This window comes from Neophocaena asiaeorientalis, unplaced genomic scaffold (genome assembly GCF_003031525.2).
Source record: "Neophocaena asiaeorientalis asiaeorientalis breed wild unplaced genomic scaffold, Neophocaena_asiaeorientalis_V1.1 scaffold229, whole genome shotgun sequence".
Lineage (NCBI taxonomy): Eukaryota > Metazoa > Chordata > Mammalia > Artiodactyla > Phocoenidae > Neophocaena > Neophocaena asiaeorientalis.
Window position 1 is genome coordinate 2,182,389 of NW_020174096.1, and position 21,520 is coordinate 2,203,908.

General features: G+C 32.5%; 1 protein-coding gene across 3 annotated transcripts in view; it reads left to right on the forward strand.

The window, feature by feature from the left end:
• Nucleotides 1-21,520, forward strand: part of NIPBL (NIPBL cohesin loading factor) — a 189,101-nt gene that overhangs the window by 92,427 nt on the left and 75,154 nt on the right. For 2 of the 3 annotated variants that reach the window (XM_024754593.1, XM_024754592.1), the window contains exon 10: nucleotides 5,756-7,381. The exons of the other annotated variant lie outside the window; for it this stretch is intronic. In XM_024754593.1, coding sequence (XP_024610361.1) covers nucleotides 5,756-7,381 — 1,626 coding nt within the window. The remainder of the gene's footprint in view (nucleotides 1-5,755; nucleotides 7,382-21,520) is intronic. 3 annotated transcript variants of the gene reach the window in all.

Below are 21,520 nucleotides of genomic sequence, written 5' to 3' on the forward strand. Positions count from 1 at the left end.
TTACTAAAATGCTCGTCCCTCAGAAGTTAAAGCTTAATTTCATTTTTTATCTAAAACCACTATCTGAGATATGGTAATTCTATATAACACATCTGTCACCTATTATATACCAAGTGATTTTATCTGTGTTTGTCTACTAAAATGAACATAAGCATTTCTATATTACATGTGTTTTTCACAAGTTATGTTAATAGAATTTTGCATCTTCACCTTTTTTCTACCAAAACAAGGTTAACCACTATAGAATTATTTTGAATCATTACATTTAAGAAAAGTTTGTATGTTTATTATGCGATTAGGTTTTTCACTTAGTTTCTAATTCTGTCACCTCTTAATAAATGTGAAGTTTTTTTTAAGTAAAAAAATTAGGAAAGAATTTTAATATGAAATAGCAAACTTTAAGAATCAGGGATCTTTTGTTGGTGATTATGGTTAAGTGTTCTCTTTTGTCTGACTAGTGTATTAGGATGGGTTTTCAAGACACCTGTTCTATGAGTTTATGGGCTTTCTTTTTGTGCTTTATAAAAATTATAATCAAAGTAAGTTTTGTTAATTTCTTGATTATTTGGTGAACATTATGTATAAAATCTCTTAAATTTTTAGAGAGACTAATGAATCAGTGGTTGAAATTAGTAATTTATGAATTTGATGTCTCTACAGTAGACGCATATACATATTTGAACATTCAAACCAAAGAATACTTTAATATTTAATTTTATAGTTAACTATTCTAGATTGATTTATAGTTCTTAGAGTTTCTATTTGGTCATTATAAAGCAAAACTTCTTGATGTTGACTAGAGCTCATTTTTTCTATGATCTTGTTCATTATGTGACAGGATCATTTCTAGATAATTGTGTTCCTCTGCTGAGAAACATGCTGAAGATTCATATTATGTTTCCTGTGTATCATTTGTCTCTTTTTAATGTTACTGGAAAAACAGACTGTATTTGGTAATTGTTGTACTAGTGTTTGCTAAGTGCGTAAATCACGGGTAGATGCAAATAAAGAGATTGCTAGAAATCTTCATTTTATTGGCTAGGGAACTGGTGTTGTTTTTTTGTTTTGTTTTTAACTAGCAAATTATGGACGTTAAAGATGAAATAAAGTGTTGCTTGCCCTTTTTTCTCTTTGCTTAGTAGTGTGGGATTTAGGAAATAACTCTATGTGTTCCAATATATATCTCTTCCTCTAACCTCTTATAAAAGTATATGCATGTCATATGAAGAGAGCAATATTATTCAGCTGCTCTCAATAATATTAACCTTTCCAAAATTCCTGAGTCCTGTGACAGTTTTGCAGAAAACATATACAATTGTAATTTCTTGACCAAGAAATATTAGTTGCCTTGAGAACTGAACTTTTGCATGACGTTTTAATCTGTGTTTTGGAAAATTATATTCTTTAAAAGGAGTATAATCTTTTTTTAATGACCTGATTGTTGGTAGGAATGAAAGCAGAGGAAATGGTGAACATTTTTTCTTACTTTTTTGAACTTTTACTGTATCATATTTGTTAAAACCAAAGATTTTACTTTTAAAAACTGAATGGAAATAAGGATAGTAAATAATGCTAATTGCATGTTAGCAAACTTATTTTAGACTACTAACTTTTCTTTGGGAGATTAAAACAAAATCGACAGACAGCATCATACTGTTCTTCCTGATACTTGTTATATATATTTTAATTTTAATTATCAGTTTTCTCTGTAATCTCTGATGGTATGACTATAACAAAGATAATTGAAAAGTTGAGTGAGCAAAGTTGACTTACAATTTTGAAACAATGTAATTTGACTTACAGAGGTATCTGGTTCTATGAAGATTTAAGGGAAAAGATGAACTATCTGATTTTCAGTTTGATTTAGATGGTTTTTCCAAATTGGTTTTGCTGATTTGGCCGACCTCATATTAGTGCTGTCATCTCTAAATTGCCTTCTGACAGCTTTATTTGAAAACCTTTGGAATTTTAGGTACCAGCTAACATTTGTATCTTGTCATTTTATATTCAACTTCTGCATTGTATGATGAGATAGTGTTTTATATATAAGCAGTTATCTTGAGATTTTGGAAAGATTAAAGGGTTGGTATGTTGCTCTAAGTTTGTAGGTGAGGTCATAAATAAAAGTAAAGTTTTCTGAAGTGGTAGTCTTACAGTCGGCCCTTGAGAAATGAAATACTTCTTTGAAATGAATTTATCACTAGTTACCACTACATTTTAGAACTACTGTATATTGTAAAATTGATATTTACTGTATTCTAAAGTTTGGCACTGAGTACTTTTTTATAACTATTTTATTGCTGGTAGCAAGGAGCAAACAAGACTACTTGTGTGGTATACATGGTTTTACTGAGTGCTCTGCTCTAGTTTCTGAGCTTGTTTCCCATTATATTCATTTGTTACGAATGAATGAAGCGTTCCCCTCAATAGACCATAAATCAAAAATGTGTACCTTGTAAATAGATTAGAAAGTTTGGCAAACATGGTTGTTTGATAACTATGGAATTCAGGAAAAGAGATAGAATACTCTTAGAAATATTTTACACAGGCTGTGGTATAACCTAATACACCTCTGTTCCACACACAGAAGACACTTTTCTGGCTGCTAGATATTTATGTTCCTTTAGCCTGTTCTCTCTTCTTTGGAGAGATTTATATACACTGATAGGTTAATTCTGTGCAACCTAATATTTTATTATATTCCTGAAGGACCTTCTTCTCAGTCTTTTGCTCAAACTTTTAACATCTGTAATTACATAAATTAATTTCAAAAGGCTCTTTTTCTTTGCTTCTGGGATGAGCTGTCATAGACATTAATATCTCCATGTGCTGAAAATTCCTGCTTCCTCTTGTTTAAGAGGGGGTTTCTTTGTTCATCTTTGCCTGTTTCATCTTTTCCCAAGGTCCACTTTCCATGTTAGCAAGTATAAGGAATGATCTAGCTTCACTAATGTTTTTTATGATGTTAAAATATTCTTGCACTGTAACCCTGATTAGAAGTAAATTATTATCTATTGTCATTTGGAATAAGAGACTGGGATTTGGGACAGGAATAGGACAATTAGTCACTTAGCCTGTACTGTGGTTTAGGGATGGGACTTTTTCATAATTGGCTATTGTGTGTACAGTTGTTCTGCTTTTTGCTTTAAGTGTTTTCATTTATCACTTGTAGATTTAGGCAAGTGATATAGTTTGTTTCGTACAAGCACAATTGAGTTCACAATTTCTTTAAGGGCCAGATATTATTTTCAAAATACCAGTATCAAGATGACAAGTGTTGTTGGTCTTAAAATTATATCTTTTTGTATGTGTTTTCTTCAGGAACACCTGTATTTTGATAGCTAATTTTATGGCTCCCAGTGCTTTAGAGGGCTTACAGGTAATAGTGTCCCAAATATTAAAATTATTCTTCATAGAGATGGCTTTTCATCATTAGGTGAAGATTATTATATAATGAAGACTGATAACAAAAGTGAATAGACAAAAGTGGCCTGTGCAGATTCAGAGCCACTTTACAGGAATAAGTTCGTGGTGGAACTGAATCAGATGAAGTGAATCAGAACCTGCATGCTCTTAACGTATCCAAGAGTTCTTGCAGCAGTAATGGAATTTTTCCAGGTTTTACAGAAGAGGTGTAGTACCTTTCAATAGTTGAAAATTTTAAACTTTGTATTTAGCAATATTTTATGCATAGTAGAGAAAATTATAAGATCTTCCCCAGTCTTCATACACCACTCATGTGCAAATGCTTTTCATGTTTTTATTATAAATAATCATAGTATCTATAAAGATAACTAAATCGAACATGATAATTTCTTTGAAATTAAACACTTTGCTAAATTTCCATTTTAATAATGAAAGATAAATTACAATGAGGTTAATGATATATTAATTATTAAGTATTTTGTAATCTTTTAAAATTTAGCCTTCAAGTTATTTTAATGTTCTTCTGAAAGACAGATTGTTCATATTAATAGGATGAGCCACAGATCTCTTAAGAGAGATCTTCAGATGCCTGAGATCTGTTATTAATAGTTCTTAAGTATGCTTAGGTTACCATTTTAATGACTTTCATGAAGCATATTTCATTGAAAAATATAAAAATCTTAGATTAGGTTATACTATTTAAATTTCTAGATCCTTAAAATGTTTTTCTAAATGCTTATCATAGAAGTTTAAGGGATAAGTATAAGGTTACAAGCATCCTGTTTTTGAGGTAATAATTATTTGGTGTGCCCATTGGCAAGATATAAAGATGATTTTGTGTGGCAGAACATTCAAAAGCAAAATTCTATAAATTAGTATTCTAAGTGCTTTTTTCTTAGGTATTGATTCAGAAAGCTTCATATAAGTTCTTACCAGGTTAGTTTTAACTAGGGAAAACAGTTTAATGATAATATACTTTATTATTATCATCGTGTAGTTATTTCGCAAGTGGAGTATATGTGATGATAGATTTGACTTATGAATTACTGAAAAAGCAGAATGGCTTAGTTCTTCAAAAAATTACTGGCAAATATCTGAAGTAAATTTTAGTAATATTTGATTAGATTGTAAGCTGTAAGGGACTGCTACTTCTCACTTTCAAAACAAAATGATGAAACTTTGGTGTATAAAAGCATCATTATTATTAAGAACATTTTTTTCAGAACTTGGTTCCCTAATATTAAGGGGCTGTTTTTAGTGGTCATTTTGACTTTTCACCTTGTGATCTTTTCCTTAAGTGATACTGTATCACATTAATGAATAGTATAAGAGAATCTAAAGATTCTCCTGAATAATAAAAAAGATTAAAAATAACTTTTAAAACAGCCAGGCAATTCAGCAAGTATCATTAAAGCAGGCAAAGTCTCAGGGTGCTATAATGTTATAGTTATATATCATGTTATGATTCCCAAGACCTAATTGGAAATTCACTTTATAGAATTGGAAATTCAGTTTATAGAAAATGACCTAGGAGCCTCTTGAGTCAAGTGGAATCATGCACAGAAATACATAGCTGTTAAAAATACCATGACATTTTATTATAGTGGTAGATTTGTGTTTGTGTGTATTTTTGTTTTTAAATTGCACATAAATACTGTAAATAATTTCTTCTTAAGCCAGTATATAGACCCCTAGAACTTTATGTTGAAGAGCTGAAGCATTTTTCTTCAGTTGAAGTTGCTTAAGAAAGATAGCATTTACCTAAAAAGTTCTTATTATATGCTTCTCATTTTTATAATTATGTTTCCTTGTCTAAGGATACTTCTAACTGTGTGTTAGCTTTTAAATTCCATTTGTGCTATTGACACCTTGAAGAATTTGAATCCTGGATCAAAGGTTAATAAACTATTAAATTCTTTTTTTTTTTTCTTACTCTCCTCATTTACCTATTTTCCAGTGGCATGATTTCTATTTTCTTTTGAGTTTTATTCTTTTCCATACTTCTCTTACATGTGACAAAAGCACCCTGTTTTGTATATTGGCAGATTTGGGGCTCTTTGTAGTTTTTATTCAGTTAGCAGTTTAAATGATCTTTATACTATACTCGCTAATATTTATTGAGGTACAGCAAGCATGACTATTACCTCAAACATTGGTTTAAAAGTATTATGCCATTCGTGCCTACTATTTTATATATGTGTATTGACATTTGCATTCACCACATTTTTTAAAAATGTGACTTTAAAAAATAGTCAAAGTCCATATGGTTTTTAATAAGATAAGAATATATGTCTATTACTGATACTGAATATTTATCTTTGAATTTCAGATAAGCCTTTGAAAAAAAGAAAACAAGATTCTTACCCACAGGAGGCTGGGGGTGCTACAGGAGGTAATAGACCAGCTTCTCAGGAGACGGGTTCTACGGGAAATGGGTCAAGGCCAGCATTAATGGTTAGCATTGATCTTCATCAGGCAGGAAGAGTGGACTCTCAGGCCTCTGTAACTCAGGATTCAGACTCCATAAAAAAGCCTGAAGAAATCAAACAGTGTAATGATGCACCTATTTCTGTTCTTCAGGAAGATATTATTGGAAATCTTAAATCTACACCAGAAAACCATCCTGAGACTCCTAAAAAAAAGTCTGATCCTGAGCTTTTAAAGAGTGAAGTGAAACAAAACGAAAGTAGATTGGCAGAGTCTAAACCAAATGAAAACAGATTGGTAGAGGCAAAATCTAGTGAAAGTAAGATAGAAACTAAAATTGAGGTACAAACAGAAGAACCTAAACAGAATGAGAACAGAATGATCGAATCCAGACAAAACGAGAGCACCACAGCTGAGCCTAAACAGAATGAAAACAGAGTGTCTGACACAAAGTTAAATGACAACAAACAAAATAATGGCAGATCAGAAACAACAAAGTCAAGACCCGAAACCCCAAAGCAAAAGGGTGAAAGCCGACCTGAAACTCCAAAACAAAAGAGTGATGGGCATCCTGAAACCCCAAAACAAAAGGGTGATGGACGGCCTGAAACTCCAAAGCAGAAAGGTGAGGGCCGACCTGAAACTCCAAAGCAAAAAACTGAAGGTCGGCCTGAAACACCAAAACATAGGCATGAAAATAGGAGGGATTCTGGAAAGCCATCAACAGAGAAAAAACCTGAAGTGTCTAAACATAAACAGGACATTAAATCTGATTCACCTCGGTTAAAATCAGAAAGAGCTGAAGCCTTAAAGCAGAGACCTGATGGGCGATCTATTTCTGAGTCACTAAGACGTGACCATGATAGTAAACAAAAGTCAGATGACAGGAGTGAATCTGAACGACATCGGGGGGATCAATCTAGGGTTCGAAGACCAGAAACATTGAGATCCTCTAGTAGAAATGAACATGGCATTAAATCTGATGGTTCAAAACCTGATAAAATAGAAAGAAAACACAGACATGAATCAGGGGACTCACGGGAAAGACCATCTTCTGGGGAGCAGAAAGCAAGACCTGACAGTCCTCGTGTTAAACAAGGAGATTCTAATAAATCAAGACCTGATAAGCCTGGTTTTAAATCACCAAATAGTAAAGATGATAAAAGGACAGAGGGTAACAAGAGTAAAGTAGACAGTAATAAAACACACCCTGACAATAAGGCAGAATTTCCAAGTTATTTGTTGGGGGGCAGGTCTGGTGCATTGAAAAATTTTGTCATTCCAAAAATCAAGAGGGATAAAGATGGCAATATTACTCAGGAGACAAAGAAAATGGAAATGAAAGGAGAGCAGAAAGACAAAGTAGAAAAAATGGGATTAGTTGAAGATCTAAATAAAGGAGCTAAGCCTGTAGTAGTCCTGCAAAAACTGTCTTTGGATGATGTTCAGAAACTTATTAAAGATAGAGAGGATAAATCAAGAAGTTCCCTTAAACCTATCAAGAATAAACCATCAAAGTCAAATAAAGGTAAGAATACTTACTCTGATGTCATCTGTGTTCTAGTGAGTTTTCTTTTAAGTTTTAGGGTTACTATGGATAAAAAAAATGGAAATTTACAAAAATTGAAACACTACTGCATGGAAAGAACAATATAAAACAACAGTGAAATTATTTGCAGTAATAATAGATAAAAAGTTCTCATTGAAAATTCTTTTTCTCCCACCCCTACTACTCACCGTAGTCGTGATTTTTACTGTTGGTTCACAGAGAAGAGTTCCTTTTGCTGTTTAATTATTTCAGTATTTTTGAAAGTTGCTTGCTAATCAAGTGAATGATTCGAATGGATGACTGAAATAGATGTATTTAACAACTTTTTTAAAAGTTATTTTGACTGTAGAGAGAATCCATTCTCTATAATTAGGTAATAAATTGACTGAGTTTTAATTTCTAAAGTCTCAGTAAAGCTATGTGGTATAAAAAACTCAACATTATAAATTCTTTTAAGAATATTAAGTGTCTCTTAATATTGTTTTCTCACAGATCTGTCTCTGAGTTAATTACTGATGAATAGTTTGAATGTATATAGTTTAGAAAGTTATATAACAGGTTATTTCATCTTTTTGTGGAGGAGGTGATTAGTTATGAATGTTTTATTTTTTAAAATATGTAGTTTTACCCTTTTCTATGGAAGAGTAATAGGGAATGGTAGTTACCTCTTAAATTGGGTTAAATCATCAGTTTTAAAGGTTCTTTGGTATTTTTATTTGTTTGGGTTTTTTTTGTTTTGTTTTGGGGGTTTTTTGTGGGTTTTTTCCTCATGGTTCTGAGTTAAATTCTCTGGTTACATAGATAGTATTGTTTCCAGGAGGAAAAAAAGTCTTAAGTGCTGAGAATACAGTGGCAGTTTGTATAGAAAATATAATTTTGTGTTCTTTTGTATACTATTTTTTTATATATGTATATATAAAATTTAATGATGCTGTGTGGTAAGACCTGTTTAGCCCGTGCAATATAAATAGATTGGGATATAGTTTTTAAGGCAACAGAGGTGATAGTTTATTTGATTTTTAAATTCACATTCTGTGAAAGAAGTTCATTAAGAACTTAGATTTATACTTATTAACAAATACATGAAACTCTAGAGTTATGATGTCCAATATGACAGTCACTAGTCTCTTTAGGCTATTAAGTTTAAACTATATACAATTTAAAATTTGTATTTTCAGTAGCAACATGTGACAAGTGTTTACCTTATTAATGCAGAGAGAGAACATTTGCATCATCACAGAAAGTTGTGTAACTGCACTTAATGTATTAGGAGATACAGAAGGTGTATTGGTTATTAGTTTTGTAAAATGCCGTTGTACCTTCTCTATCAAAAAAAGCTCGTTGAAAACAGTATTACTACTAAGAACTGTATTCGAATAAATAACGTGTCACGACTAATCTGTTTTTATTCTTGTCTTCTCAAACGTTTACTTTCTCACTGTTAATTTATTTGGTTTTGTCTTTCAAAAATGAAAAAAGATTGCCTCTGAATCACTAATATTTGTACTATTTTAGTGAAGCTTTCAGATTTTAAATTACGGCTGTCAGATCTATAAAAATTAATTAAGATTTTAGCTTTAATAGTCTTTAGTATTTAACTTGAATGCATCTTTTCAGAATCGTTTAGGTAAAAGAGCTTGTTAGAATGTAGTGGCTTGCACTAGAATTGTTGTCTTTTAGATAAAGATTGTCTTTATTAATTTTCACTGAAAGTTTGGAAGTGGCTTATATATATAAACTAAAGAGTATAAGTTATACAACTTTAGAAGAGTCAGATGGAAAGATGGAAAGTGGTACCCTCTTGTCCCCTTGATCTAGACCATCTTTTTCTCCCCTGCCCTCTGTCAGCTTATTTATGCCAGCCTTGCTTTTCTAAGCTCTGTTCTAACAAAGAATCCTTATAGCTGAATATCAAGAAATGAATATAGCTCCTAATTAGTAACTGCTGTATTATTTCTCCTGGTTTTTTCCACATGTAATTTCATTGCTTGTGAATACGAAGTTTTTAGTACTAATCCAGTGTTTTTCCTAAATATACTTTTTAACACAAATGTATATACTTGATATGTTGATGTTAGTGAGTAACTAATCTGGGTGTGTCTGCCTGTTAGAGTATGGTGTTTGTGTGTATGCATGTGCATGTATGTATATACACACACGTATATCAATATATATGCAACTATATTAAGTGAACCTTTTCATCAATGCTTAGGTTCATTTCGGGATCCCATGTAGATATCTTTTGGGCTTTATTTATACCATAGAATTAATATCTGCTTTTCAGCAATGTACTAATTTTGCTTTTATTTTAGATCTCTGCTACTAAGTTAACAATAGCAGTGGTATATAATTGTGGACTTTTAAAATTACATGCATAGGAAGGCCAGTTGTGGATTACTGACCCTTTGTAGTACACATTACTTGGTATTTTCTTCAGAGAGTCACAGAAAAATCACATATTCTGACATATTGGTGTTTGCTAAGTAAAAACTGAATATTGCTGGGATACTTTTTTATTGATCCTTAGGGCCAGAATTCTTGATAGGTTTTCCTTTCTTGGAAGAGCCATAAAATTTCATCTGATACCCATATTTAAAATAGCCATCCTTTAGGGTAATTTTAAATTCCTTGAATATGCTTTAAGCTGGTAAATTTTGAATGGTAGGGGTATAGGTTTATGACTCCCAGTACAGGTTACTTACTTTTGTCTGTTGTGTGAACTTGCTAAATGTAAAGTGACATTGTTACATTTAATTTTATTTCTGTGGGGATCTGTGTATGCCCTAGTACCTAGCATAATACCTACTACATAAAAAGAGCATATTGGGCTTCCTTGGTGGCGCAGTGGTTGAGAGTCTGTCTGCCAATGCAGGGGACATGGGTTCGTTCCCCAGTCCGGGAAGATCCCACATGCCGCGGAGCGGCTGGGCCCGTGAGCCATGGCCGCTGAGCCTGTGCGTCCGGAGCCTGTGCTCCGCAATGGGAGAGGCCACAACAGTGAGAGGCCCGCATACCACAAAAAAAAAAAGAGCATATTAAATGCCTGTTGAATGAATAGACTGTATTGCTAACATGTTAGAAAATGCTTTTGTGTGCAGATTAAAATTGTATATTTATCTTTTATGTTCCCACCTGTAGATCGTAGCTCAAAAGCTACATAATTTTCAGCTGTTCCCTGAACTTTGTAATACCTCTTTCCACCCTGTCAACTACTAGTTTTTGTTAAGCTCCAAAGGAGACCTACTCATATTCATGTCTGTTTAATTTATTCTTTACCTTTATTTTGCTCTATAGCTGTTACAAGATTGGCTCAGAATCCATTCTGTTCTGATTTCCTGGGGCTGTTATCTTCCCAGTCTTTTTACTATCACCTTGTTTCTTCCTTGCCAAGGGGAGATGGGAGTGGAGAACCAACATAACCTTTGTAAAAACTTTAAATTAAAAACAATATCTTCTATTAAAATATACTTCAAGCAGTATATTAAATGCAAAAATAATGTCTTTATGGTTAAAATATTTTTACTTAAAATATTATCCTAATATACCCTAATGTACAGTATGTCTCCAAATTAAAATATAAACTTATACCATCTTTAAGTCTGGGCATGATCATTAACTAATTTGCAGTATGTGTTGCTAACAGTGTATTATTTGTAATTACACACCATAACAATTTGATTTTGGTTTTTTACAATTCCTGAGTGTTTCAAAATACCTAAGCTTTATATCCAAGGAAATCACTTGTTCTTCTTCCTCCCCTTACTTCCTTCTTAATAGTGTATTGTTTTCCATCATTTACACTTACTGCTTTCAAGAATATAACATACCATCTGTTATTTGAGATCATGGCCTTTAAACTAAAAAGTTATCTAACAGCTCTAATAGTCAATAGTGTTTAAAATATAGTGCTCATTTGATTAGTTAATGATTGCAGTCATTATTAGAGGCAGTTATTTCACCTCAGTTACTACTGTAGTAAAATGTTGGTCACTAAAATTAGTTTTTGCCTTTTATGTAGTATTCATATTTTATGTAGTATTGGATTGTGTTTAGGACTCTAGGCTTCGTAAGTCTGAGAGAAAGTACTGTTTCTGAGAGTGAATTTTTGGCATAGTTTATGAATTCCTAAATTGAGAAATCCTCAGTAAAGTAGCTATGATTATAATATTCAAAATCCTTAATTATGCTACAGTAGAAATTTACTTTGGCTCATTTGAACAATATATAAAATACTTTTCTAAAAAAATAAAACTTTTAGTTTCTATAAAGACTTTATCATTAATTATATCTTTAGGAAGTTTTTGGAGAGTATTTATTACAGAAGTTGGCATAATACACACTTGACTTGTGATTTTAGAGCAATACTTTGAAAACTTTTGTCCATGATTTCTATTTATAGAATTTCTCTGGTTCAAATATTACTTAGTAGATAATTGATATAACTATTGATTTAAAGAGATTCATTAAGTAGAATTTTTTCATAAAAATTAAATGTATTGAAGTTTGCTAGCAGTGTTCTCTTTCCTTCCCATTCATTATCTCAGGCCAGCTAAGGTCATAGCTTCTATAAGGTTTTCTTATCTGTAGAAATAGATATATGGTTGAAGGGTGAGAGAAAACAAATGATTAATTCTAAGAGAACCCTCTACTGTTTATGAAGAAATACACATTACTCCAACATACTGAATTCTCTCATTCTAAAAAATGTTTTTGAAACCCACCCCTACAAGAGCGTGATACAGATATTAAGGTAATGAATACCTACTTGATAACTGTAACATTGTATGTATGTCATAGTATTAAATAGTTAATATATTTTAATATTATTGTATATGGTATAATATAGTATGTTATAATACATATTATAATGTATTATAGTATATCAAGTAGGTATTCATTATCTTAATATCTGTATCAAGTTCTCGTATGGGGATGTTTTCAGTAGTTTTTTTAAGAATTCAGTATGTTAGAGTAATATATATTAGAGTTAACAGTATATGCTGTACTATACTATGATATAATATGATACAATATAATATGAATTTTTAAATATGGACCCTCTTCTGCACCTACAAAAAAATAGCATTTTTTGACTACTGGCATGCTAACTTTTGACAATTCCGTTAAGCCCATTATACATTGTAGTTCAAAGAGCACTGGAATCAGAGCCTTCAACAAATCATAGCCTTTCAAAGCTCTGATTCAGAGTTCATTCACTTTTAAAATAGAGGAACCAATTTTTTTCCTACTTTGTGCAGTTATGAAGACCAAAGTGAATCTTATAGTCAGAGCTAAAATTGGTCTAGTTTTTTTTTTTTTTTTTTTTTTTTTTTTTTTTTGGGCCTCCCCCTTTGGGAGCACGAACCCATGTCCCCTGCATCGGCAGGCGGACTCTCAACCACTGCACCACCAGGGAAGCCCCAGTTATCCCATTTTTAATTGAATTTATCTAATGAAGTAATTTTTTAAGATAAGTCTCACTTGTGTATACATACTTTATATTCAGTGTATATCTGAAAACATTGCTGCCATCATTTATTTCATTCCAGTTTTATTGAGATAAAATTAACATATAACTTTGTTTTAGTTTAAGGTATATAAAATAATGATTTGATATACAGTCATCTCTTGGTATCCACAGGGAGTTGGTTCCAGGACCCCTCACAGATGCTTTCAGGTCCCTATATAAAATGGTATCATACAGTCAACTCTTTGTATCCGCAGGTTCCCCATCCGCAGATATGAAGGGCTGACTATACGTATTTATTGTGAAATGATTACCACAGTAAGTTTAGTTAACATCCATCATCTCATGCTGTACATTGCATTCCCAGAACTTATTTATCTTATAACTGGAAGTTTTTACCTTTTGACTGCCTTTACCCATTTCATCCACCTCCTACAGATTGCAAAGATCAATCTGTTCTTTGCTTCTGTGAATTCTGTTTTTGTTAGATTCTGCGTATAAGTGAGATCATACAGTATTTGTCTTTCTCTCTCTAATTTATTTATCTATCTTAGCATAATGCCATCAGAGTCCATCCATGTTGTTGCAAATGGCAGGATTAACTTCCTTTTTTGGTTGAGTAATATCCCATTGTGTCTATATGCCACATTTTCTTTATTCACCCATCAATGAGCTAAACAACTTAGGTTTTTTTCCCATGTCTTGGCTATTATAAATACTGCTACAGTGAAAATGGAAGTGCAGATATCTTTGAGATAATGGTTCCATTTCCTTCAGATATATAACCAAAAGTAGAATTGCCCAATCATATGGTAGTTCTATTTTTAATTTTTTAAGGAACCTCCATACTGTTTTCCATAATAGCTGTACCCATTTACATTCCCACCAGCAGTACATAAGGGTTCCCTTTTGTCCACATTCTCATCAACACTTATCTGTTGTCATTTTCATAATAACCATTCTAACAGGTGTGAGGTGATATCTCATGGTTTTGATTTTCATTTCCCTCATGATTAGTGATATTGAGCACCTTTTCATATACTTGTTGGCCGTCTGTATGTCTTCTTTGGAAAAATGTCTGTTCAGATCCTCTGCCCATTTTTTAATTGGATTGTTTGGTTACTTTACGTATTGAGTTGTATGAGTTCTTCATATGTTTTAGATATTAGCCCCTTATCAGACATTGGATTTGCAAATGTTTTCTCCTATTCAGTAGGTTGCCTTCTTGTTTTGTTGATGGTTTCCTTTGCTATGCAAAAGCTTTTTAGTTTGATGTAGTCCCATTTGTTTATTTTTGCTTTTGTTGTCTTGCTTTTGGTAAAAATCATTGCCAGGACCAATGTCAAGGAGCTTACTGCCTGTTTTCTTCTAGGAATTTCATTGTTTTGGGTCTTACATTCAAGTCTTTAATCAATTTTGAGTTGATTTTTTTGTATGGTGTAAGATAGCTGTCCAGTTTCATTTTTTTGCATGTGGCTGTCCAGTTTTTCCAACATGATTTAATGAAGTGACTATCATTTTCCCATTGAATATTCTTGGTGCCTTTTTGGTAAATTAATTGACCATATATGCATGAGTTTATTTCTGGACTCTCTGTTCTCTTCCATTGATCTATGTCTCTGTTTTTATGCCAACACCATACCACTTAAATTGCTGTATCTTTGTAATATAGTTTGAAATCAGTAAGTGTGGTGCCCCCAGCTTTGTTCTTCTTTTTCAAGATTGCTTTACTCTTTGTCTGTTTTGTGGTTCTACACAAATTTTAGGATTGTTTGTTCTATTTCTCTGAAAAATGCCATTGGAATTTTGATAGGGATTGCATTGCATTGAATCTGTAGATTGCTTTGGGTGATATGGACATTTTAACAATATTAATTCTTCCAGTCCATGAGGATGGAATATTTTTCCATTTATTTGTGTCTTCTTCAGTTTCTTTCATCAACTATGCCTTACAGTTTTCAGTATACAGATCTTTCACCTCCTTGGTTAAGTTTATTCCTAGATATTTTATTCTTTTTGATGAAGTTATAAATGGAATTATCTTAATTTCTCTTTCTGGAAGTTTATTGTTAGTGTATCAAAAAAGAACTGAATTTTGTATATTGAATTTGTATCCTGCAGATTTACTGAATTTGTTTATTAGTTCTATCAGTTGTGGTGCAGTCTTTAGGGTTTTCTGTGTATAATAACATGTCATCTGCAAATAGTGACAGTTTTACTTCTTCCTTTCTGATTTGGATGCCTTTTATTTCTTTTTCTTGCCTAGTTGCTCTGTCTAGGACTTTCAGTACTATGTTGAATAAAAGTGGCAAGAGTGGCCATCCTTATCTTGTTCCTGATCTTAGAGTGAAAACTTTCATCTTTTCACCATTGAGTATAATGTTAGCTGTGGGCTTGTCATATGTGGCCTTTATAATGTTGATGTACATTCCCTCTGTACCCATTTTGTTGAGAGTTTTTATTGTGAATGGATGTTGAATTTTGTCAAATGTTTTTTTCTGCATCTATTGAGATAATCATGATTTTTATCCTCACTTTGTTAACGTGGTGTATCATTGATTGATTTGTGGATGTTGAACGTTCCTTGCATCCCTGCAATAAATCACATTTGATCATGGTATGTGATCTTTTTATTGCTAATATTTTGTTGAGGACTTCTGGATCTCTGTTCATCGGGGATATTGCCCTGTAATTTTTCTTTTCTTGTAGTGCCCTTGTCTGATTTTGGTATAGGGGAATGCTGGCTTTGTAAAATGAGCTTGGAGCTGTTTCCTCCTCTTCTATTTTTAGAAGAGTTTGAGAAGAATTGGTTATTAATTCTTCTTTAAATGTGTGGTAGAATTCACCAGTAAAGTCATATGTCCTGGGGTTTTCTTTGTTGGGAGGTTTTTGGGACCAGTCACCTAGTAATTGGTCTGTTCAGATTTTCTATATCTTCATGATTTAATCTTGGTAGATTATATGTTTGTAGGAATTTATTCATTCTTCTAGGTTGTCCAATTTGTTGGTGTATAATTGTTCATAGTAGTCTCTTACAGTCCTTTGTATTTGTGTGGTATCTGTTGTAATGTCTCCCCTTTCATTTTTAATTTTATTTATTTGAGTCTTTTTTTTTTTTCTTGGTAAGCATAGTTAAAGGCTTGTCTACTTTGTTTATCTTTTCAAAAATCCAAGTCTTACTTTCATTGATCTTTGCTATTCTCTTTTTAGTCTCATTTTTGTTTATTTCTGCCATGGTGTTTGTTATTTCCTTCCTCCTTCTACTAACTTTGGGCTGAGTTTATTCTTCTTTTTCTACTTTATTCTTCTTTTTCTAGTTCCTTGAAGCAAGTTATGTTGTGCTTCTGTCATTTCTTTTTCTCACTGTGTATATATATTAAGGAAAGAATGTTATGATCCCTGCTCCTAGTTTCTATATTAGGTAGTAGTAAATTGTCATTTACATAAAAAACTTCTAAAATGAAATGTTTCCTTTTGTAGTTCTTCCTCATGGTAATTTGACAACTGCACAATATCAAAACCATGATGCTTAAAACAAGAGTTTTCTTAAAATCTTTTCTTGTGCATTCTTCATTTGTAACAGTGTTCTTTCAGTTGCTTTAAACCAACTCCTTGGTATTTTGTCTTCATTAAATAAACCAATTTGCAATGGCCTAAACTGTGCAGAATATACCTATATAGTGACTGCACTTGCAGGGTGGGTGGCACTTTGTTTCATATTGAATAAAGTATAACAGGATATAAATTGGGGGTAGGCAAACTTCTTGTGTAAAGGCCCAGATAGTAAAATATGTTAGGCTTTGTAGGGCACTTATCTCTAACATTGTAGTATGAAAGCAGGGATAGACAATATGTAAATGATTGTGTGTCACTGTATTCTAATGAAACTTTATATACAAAAACAGGTGATGGGGCAAATTTGACTCACAGGCTTTAGTTTGCTGAACATAATATAAATATAAAATTGAAATTTTATATAGGTGCATCTGATAACTAGATTCCTTATTCTGTAGCAAATGAGACTCAAAATTTGTATTTCACACTATCATTTGAGTATTAAAAAGACTGATCTAGATAGAGTTTTGAATTATTTTCCTATTTTTATCCAATATTTATAAATGTACTATGAAATTAGCCAAATATAATATTTTTGCCAGGATATTTAATATTTGTGAGCACTTAGTTTTATGTAGTAGAATTATATATGTTATTCATATATTAATATATAATTGATATATTAAACATAAACATATAACAAGTGTATACAGGCTGAAGTTACCTTTAAATATTTTATACTTGTTGCATGTCAATTATGAAATCTTCTCTCCCATCTTTTCATTTTGTGGATAATTTCTCTGTAATTGTCAATATAGAACAACTAAGAACTGCTTTCAGGGTTTAAAAAAGAATTTTCAATTGGAAAAATTTCTTGAAAAATCTCACAAATTTATTCTAATGATTACACTAATCATTCAATAAATATTTATGGCCATCTTCAACATCCCATGCGCTCTGCTAGATGATGCAAACTGGAACACAAGTCTGTGACTTTATCAAGCTTATGATCTCATGGAGAATATGGGTAACTAAAGATACAGTGACAGTGTAATATTCTTAAGAAAAAAGGTGTATATGAATCCAGAGGAATAAGGAATCATATGTGTTTTTAGCACAAGGGCAGAAGGAAAAAGCACTACAAGTTTAGAGAAGTTAAACATTTGGCTAATTTAGAGTACAATGTGGCAGAAGTAAGGTAAGAGTAGATTAGTTAAAATTAAACATTGTTTTACAGCCATTAGTAGTAAAAACATAATCAGGAAATATGCCATTCCTAGTGTTGTTAGAAAATGTTTTTCTAGCATATTATAAAATAAATGTTGCTAAAATTCCCTACGTATTCAACCTAATTAATAGTAGTTAGTTGAATAGCTAATAAACATAGTTTAATACTTGATCAAATTGATTAAAATATTTAAATAACAGATGTCAACAGTGAATTTTGTTGTCCTTGATTTCATATTTTCTGGTTTCTTCGTGATCTTAAACATGTTAAATAGTTAATATTATTTTGAGCTAAATATTCCTTTCTAAAGTTTGGCATGATAAGTATATAATAGTAACATTACCACTTTTCGAAAATGGTTAAAGTCATGGCATCTACTTACTTTTCTCCTGAGACATATTGAATATCTCTTAGAAGATTTCCTTTCTAATGTCTTTCCCCTTCCAGTCCATCCCACAAATTACTGCTAGAGTAACATTTCTAAAGTACATTCTGATTCTGTCCCTCCTCAAAAAGACTGTAACATCTAAACCCTACCTACTTTTATGGCCTTACCTACTTTTTCTCCCTATTGAATATCATGCTCTGTCCAGAGCAGACAGAGCTGGAATGCTGTAAAAGGGCTACCAGTTCCTAGTGCTTGTCCCCTGTTCTCCATCCTCTACCTCACTCCACCTCATCTCTGTTGAAAACCCACTGTGTTCATGAAATATCTCCTAATCCCTCACAAATAATCATTGACCTTTTTCTTGTTTCCATAAAATATAACTTTTATTTCTTTAGGAATATTCATCTCAAGTTGGTATAATATTAGCATTCATTTCCTTCAACTCCTGTTACAAATATCTTTTACAAAGGTGCAATGTAGTATACCTATCATTTTGCATTCTGTTTTCTTTACATTTACTATCTCTGTACTAACATTGTTCATAATTATACTTAATATGATTTACTCTTCCACTGTGTTCCCCTGTGGTTGGACATTCTGATATTACAATAGATAAAACTGATCTAAACATCTTTCTTCATAGAACCTTTTGTTATACAAATTTCCTTGGAATAAATTTCCAAGGATGGTATAAATGGGTTGAAGGATTTGAACACCATTTGCTGTGTGTTATATATTCTACACTGTTAGCAGAATCTGAGTGTACACATTTCAGCAAATTGCAAGCAGACCTACAGAACTCAGAAGGAAAGCATAGATCATTTTGTATCATTTCGAACAGTCTTATGCATAGCAGTTAACTCCTAAAGGCATTGCCATGTAAAGCAAAGTGGAAAACTTGATCTTTTCAATGATGATCATGAGTCAAGAAACTTGTCTTGTTAAAAAAAGATGCATAAAGTGCTTTTTTAGAAAGGTTTACATAAAAAATAATTAAAAGAGTAATTTCTGAGTAATCCAAGGTTTTATTGTAACAGGGCTTCAAAAGTGTAGTATTGGCAACTTGTATATCAGACTTAAAAATGTAGATAATTAAGTTCTCTGATACAAGGTAGTGAATATTCTATCAACATAAGGTAGTGAATATTCTATCAACATAAGGTAGTGAATATTCTGTCAACTTATAATGAGTAGAATCAATTTGATTTGAGTATATTATTTAAATTATAGTTTATTTTTCACTGAACCTGTAGCTTAAGAAACAATGGGCTGGGAATTCCCTGGCGGTCCTGTGGTTAGGGCTCCATGCTTCTGTTGCAGGGGGCATGGGTTCAATCCCTGGTCAGGGAACTAAAATCCCCCAAGCTGCCTGGCATGGCCAAAAAAAAGAAAAAAAGAAACATTGGGTAGATTAAGATAGAAGGACCTTTTCAATTTGAATTGATTCCTGTTTTGAGAAACATGGCAACCATAAAGTTTGATTGTGACCTAAGACAAATAAGATGCATGTTGTGACCTAATATGCACATACAAACACATAATAACAACACCTTCCTTTACTACAGGCATAACACTAACGTCTTCTCTTTCATTTTAAACATACTGCTAGTCAACACCTGCAAAACTGATTCCACAACTTGCTTATGGGTCACAATCTGCAACTTGAAAAATTGCTGGCTAAAATTTAAAGGGAGACTTGCCAGTTCTTAGGTTACAGCATTCTTTATATAGTGATTATATAATGATGATTTACATTAGTTTCAGGAGTATTTCTCAAAGAACATCAGGAAGAGAATAGCTTCAAATTTGACCCTGATGACTGCTCCATAGCCACAAATGAATAACTAGTCTTTCTTTTTAAATTAAAAAAATAATAATAATCCTGAACAAGCTTCTAGCTAATGCTTAGGATTTCTGCCTCTTTACCAAAATTATGACAACTTTAAACCTGATTATCTCATTATACATCATTTCTTTTTATCCTGAACCATCACAAAAAAACATACCTTTCAGTTATTTCTTGATCCTTTTCTTCCAGAGGGTATAGTCTACTTGATCCCCTCTTTCCTTAAATTAAGACCTCCTCTTCAGTTATAAACAGATCCCACCCCCTTATTATCCTGATGACTGTTAACATCTACTGTAAAAGATGTGAATTTCACTCCCCTCATTTTCACTCAACCAAGGAGCCTTAGCACCAAAAAGTAATATCTCCTTTTTCCTAGTTTGCTATTGCTCTTTCCAAATAATTGATAACATACACGTCAGAGTTCTTTGTCTAAGGTCAGTGTTTTGTGACCTCAACATTTTATTCATCAATATTCAATGTCCCTACGTTCACTTTGGATTTTGGCTGTTAGTGCACAGTGTTCCTCTTCACCCCTTGTTCTGCATCAGATTAGGTAACGTTGGGGGTGCCTGTGGAAGGAACATTCAGTGTTCTGGTCTCATAGTTAAACCCCACGTTTTTTTGGCTTCTCCTCACGTTGCCTCCCTTTGTTTCTGCCTCCCAAATGTTAACTTTTTTCAAGGCTGTGTCATCAGCATTTCATACTCTTTGGATGCTCTTCCTATTAGTGGCTTCAAATAAAGAAGTTGACTTGCATTTAGAAACCATTTGCACCAAAAAATATATGTCTTCAAACCATATTAACTTAGGATTCCAAGAGGGGCAGATTGACAACCTGCACTTCTGAACTTTTTTTTTTCTTTTTGACCCTGATTGAAGTAAAAGATCCATTTGTGCTAGGTTATTGGAAGGATTGTCACTGAACTACATTATGCCTACTTAAGGTTTTTTTATGACTTACCAAATTTGGAGGTTTATGTGAGTTTCTTGGTTTGTTTCTGAACACGACTGGCTTCCATTGTCTGAAGCTTCAGTCCTAAAGAGTTCATTGATTGAAGTGATTTATTTTAATCTCAGGGTTGTTTCCACATTTAAAGAAACAGACAGAACACAATGTTAGTTATCAAATCAGTGACTCTTTGGGACTTTTAAGTCTTTTGATGACTTCTGGTTTTAATAATCTGGTAAATGTGCTAGCTAGTGTGAGTGATTTATACTGGAAAACCAAGGTTGCTAAAATGTAGCACATCTAGAATTAAATGTATTCTTTAGCTTTATTAGAGCCAGAAAACTGAGATACACTGTATCTAATGGAATATATATCTACAGAAGTGTGGTGCCAAACAAAATCGTGACTAAATGGCATTATCCCTCAAGCCAGTAAGTTAAAATTTTGTGGTATTTCAAACAACCTGATGTAAAGCATAAAGTAGCTGGGATGAGAGAAATGAGGTGAGAAAAATAATCATAAAGTATTAGCAGTCTGAAGGTTTTAAGAACAAATAGCTCAGCAGACAACAATAATCTCTAAAATCATCAACGTATTAAGAGGTAGCCATTTAAACACTGTATTTGCATTATTTAAAGGACTATTTCCTACCTAATTCAGGGAAAAGAACGTAACCAGATAT